Here is a 3,921-nt window from a genome sequence, read left to right as displayed (position 1 = left end):
GGCAAATCATTAGCTCTAAAAGCAGGCTCCGTGGTGGGTGTTTTTACTACCGTATCACCAAAATTCTCTTCTGGCGTCAAACCTAGATATCGCGAGTTATCCTCGCCGTGCTCCCGACGTTGTGCCCTTGGGAAAGGCACTTTACACGACCTTCCTCACTTCACACAGGTGTAAATATGGGTACCTGACTTCGGTCGGGGAGGTAAAATATTACCTTTTACGTTACCTTCTGTCTGTACTTTGTATGTGGCACTGTTGAAATAAGTTACTAACTTGAGTGCAGTGGCCCAATGTCCACGCCTGTCCCAAAATAAATACATGTAGATGATTTCAGAACTACGTATAAGAAAGTTTGGATCGCTTACAATGTGTTTTTTGGGAGGTTGACGACCGTTAGTTCTTTTACATTCACTTAAAATCTGTTACCATTTCTCAGCAAACAGATCTATTTACAGGTCCCGTTTAAAAGATTATCACGGATCATTTAATGGTCTTCTTCTGAAATCATGGTCAGCTTTCAGAGACAAGTTGAGGCTTTATACATTCGTCGTAGGACTTTCCGCGACAGGACTGGACGTCTACAAATACTGTTGAAGTTTGTTCCACTCTTTTCACGACTACACAAAAATGTAACCAGTCCCTTGCTTGTACTTTGTATGTTAAGGATTCTGCCATCTCCATTCCCTTGTTTGTGCTACAGTTTGGCCGGATGGAAACCACAGGCTTGGCTAATAAACCCTAGTCCCTTTACAGTCACGCTTACTGCAAACAAACGTGACCTTGCATGCGCCCGCCAAACAGCGAGCGTCGTATCCAAACAAGGGTGTAACACCAGATTTGATTGGATTAGATATGCGCATGTAGTGCGGTGAAAGCTACGTAGGTGGACATCTTGCCAAATTCTTTGATTGATAGCATGTAACGTTAGTTTATATTTATTCAAGGGTTAACCTATATGCGTTATTTTTTAGAAACAATGTTTAGTAATATCAAATAGAAGGACTATGGTTTCAAACTGAGTAAGGCAAACGTCACATTTCCAAACCGGGGCCCGACCGGGCTGTTTGTGGAAACGAAAAATAGAAATGCATACGTAAAAATATACACTAATAATGTCCACGACTATTCTCGTTACGTTTTGGTGTCTTTTATTCACACGGAAAGCTACCCGTCCGGGCCCCGGTTTGGAAATATGACGTTAGCCTTAGGCCTTGGTCCCAATTCCCAACCCGGGGCCCGGCCGGGTAGCTTTCGGAAATGAAAAATATGATACGAAAGGCAACAAAACACACATAACGTAACAAAATTAGTCAGTAGCATCAATTTTTCCTTGGTTAACATTTTTATTTTTCGTTTCCGCAAACATCCCGACCGGGCTCCGTTTCGGAAATGAGACCTAAGCCCACGGTTGCCCTCAAAGAGGGCGGATAGTGATTTACGTTCATCCTAGTCCATAATCTTTTCAAGTGGAATAGCTGCACTGTTGTATTTTGTCCGACGTGACACCGCCATCTTCTTGAAACAGGTGGTGTGGATCACACCTTACGTAGACAGCACACCGCCTTAAATCTCCCCCTCTCAGGATTACGAGTGTCCTCTTACATCACCATGGTAACGGGAAAAATCAAAGGACGGTAGAAAGAAAAGAGCGGAGGACGGAAAGACCGTCTCGCCTTTGCGTTGTGAAGTGAAGTAGAGGTGTTTATCGCTATGCGCGCGGTTTTGTGATGTTTCTTCTGGTGGTTTGACTGATATTTCCACTCACAAGCATGGTGGTGAGTTTATCATAAGTTGTGTTGCGTTTACATCGTGTTGATTTTATGTAAGACATTGTAATAAGGACCTTAAGAGAGTACAAGTATAGTTGTGTGCGTAGTAACTTCTGGCTAGAAATCGTAACCATGAAGGATGGATCCAGGACATCCTTTCGAGAATAGCACAAGAAGCAATCTGCGAAGTGTTTCGTGAAGCGTAAGGTCTGTCATAAACAGCGATTTTTACCTAGATTGGGAGACTTTCTCAGTTTTCCTTTTGTATAAGGTTTAACCTACTTTTTTGACAAATGGTAAGAAATGCTAACAACTCTACTATTAACGGTCTGACTCTTGTCAACACTTGAGAAGACAATAAGAAAGTTAATGTTTTGGAAAGTCAGATAAACATCAACAGAGTCGTGGATCACTAACACTTGTAGGTAACCACTCTATTACATAGTTCTTCGTTTATCACAGACCTCTTAAATGGCATCACAAAATCAATTATTTGTGTGAGTTTGTTTGTTTGTTTGTTTGTTTGTTTGTTTGTATTGCGCACCGGTAGACCACTTTAGGGTATAACACACCGGGTTTGTACTGAAAAGTACAAGCCGCATATTTATTTGATCCACTCATGCTCTTTTCAAAAAGTGCCATGACTCATGGGTTATTTCATGTGCTCTGTGTGTCTCTCCTCAAACACGGGACCTCCATTTAATGTCCTATCCGATATACGTTCATAACCAAAGATAACCTGTACTCATTTTGAAATTGTGCAAAGTGAGGAAAGTCGTGTTAAGGCATATCAGTGGACTCGAAACCAGGGCATCTAGCTCTGGCAAAACAACCTGCGTATACTGAGCCAATACACCAGTATATCATAACTGGAGGAAAGGGGACTTTTGAACGTCCTTTTTCGAAAACGGTGCACTTATCGGGGCAACCGAACGTCATATACGTTTGTTGACTTAAGTGCCACTTCATGGCAACGTAAGCAAAGACCTATAAAAGTAAACAAATTCGTAAGACACCTCGCTGATTTGATTACTAGTGCTGTTTGAAAATAGCCCTTAGCTTTTGTTTCTTCAGAAAAGAATGGCTTTAAAATACGACATCTAATATTTCTGTTTATACAGATTTTTTCTCTAAGTTTGTTTTGTTGAGACATCCTTATACATATAGAGAAGAATAATCATTCTCTTGCCACTCATAGAAGACAACATCGTCATTAAAGTTGGACTGAGGAATCACAATTTTGGTTAAACCTTTAAGTAGTAATCATTTTGTTACAAAATGAATTCCGCTTCAGATGTCGTGGGAGGGGGCAACAAATAGAGTGCAGTGAAGAGTATAAAAAAATTGCTAATAAGCCAACAATGTCCGCGAAAAAGGAGATATGAGCTATCGTCATCATAAGAAAAGGTTTATGCTATTTTGAAAAAAAGGATGCGAGGTATTGATTGCCATGTAAGCTCATAGACATAACGTTAGGTATAAAAGAGTTTCGAACTATATGCATTGAACTGAACTGACAATATGTGGATAGGTCTTGGTGATAGATGTGCATAGGTCTTGATAAGTGTGTGACGGGTTGTTCGGTGTAATATAACCAGCTGCTGCCGCGCCGCGTGCCTGCGAAGCTGGTCTGTTACGCCGAAAGGCGGTTATACCGGTTAAATGGATACAGATACAGAAACCTCAATATTACTAGATTTAGCTACCTTCTGAGGTACTGCAGCGGAACCTCCGGTTTTGATATATCGTTTTGTACTTTTCCCCTGCAGTATGGATTTATCAACCTGTGTCTGAAGTCCCTGGTTGTGGAGAAGTTCGGGGAGGAAGCCTGGGAAAACATCAGGTGAGCATGCGCAGTCACTTTTGTTTTAAGCATTCTGCGTATCCTAATAGGGATAAAGGTTTTAAGATAATGTACTTGCAATTGTCCGGTCATTGTACGATAGCCTTCGTCACCGGAACGTACTGCTCCTGCACGAACCCTGGTTGTTTGGGGCTTGGTTTGGTCAACGTTGCATTGAAATACCGCTTGTTGCACAGTATATGTTAGAGACATGGTTTCATGTAAAACGCACACGGGATTTTACCCTTATATACGCACGTACTTTCTTAAATGCGGCCCCTTAGTAAACCGGGGGTTTAGCAAGGTAGG

At 41.6% G+C, this 3,921-nt stretch overlaps 1 protein-coding gene across 1 annotated transcript in view; it reads left to right on the top strand.

Moving 5' to 3' along the window:
- LOC118427102 (guanylate cyclase soluble subunit beta-2-like) overlaps positions 1-3,921 on the top strand; it is an 18,095-nt gene that overhangs the window by 6,050 nt on the left and 8,124 nt on the right. Inside the window, exon 2 of the mRNA XM_035836738.1 lies at positions 3,539-3,612. Within this exon, the coding sequence (XP_035692631.1) occupies positions 3,539-3,612 (74 nt within the window). The remainder of the gene's footprint in view (positions 1-3,538; positions 3,613-3,921) is intronic.

This window comes from Branchiostoma floridae, chromosome 12 (genome assembly GCF_000003815.2).
Source record: "Branchiostoma floridae strain S238N-H82 chromosome 12, Bfl_VNyyK, whole genome shotgun sequence".
In the NCBI taxonomy this organism is placed as follows: Eukaryota; Metazoa; Chordata; class Leptocardii; order Amphioxiformes; family Branchiostomatidae; genus Branchiostoma; species Branchiostoma floridae.
Note: the sequence above shows the minus strand (reverse complement) of the source record. Positions and strands in the feature narration are given on the sequence as shown.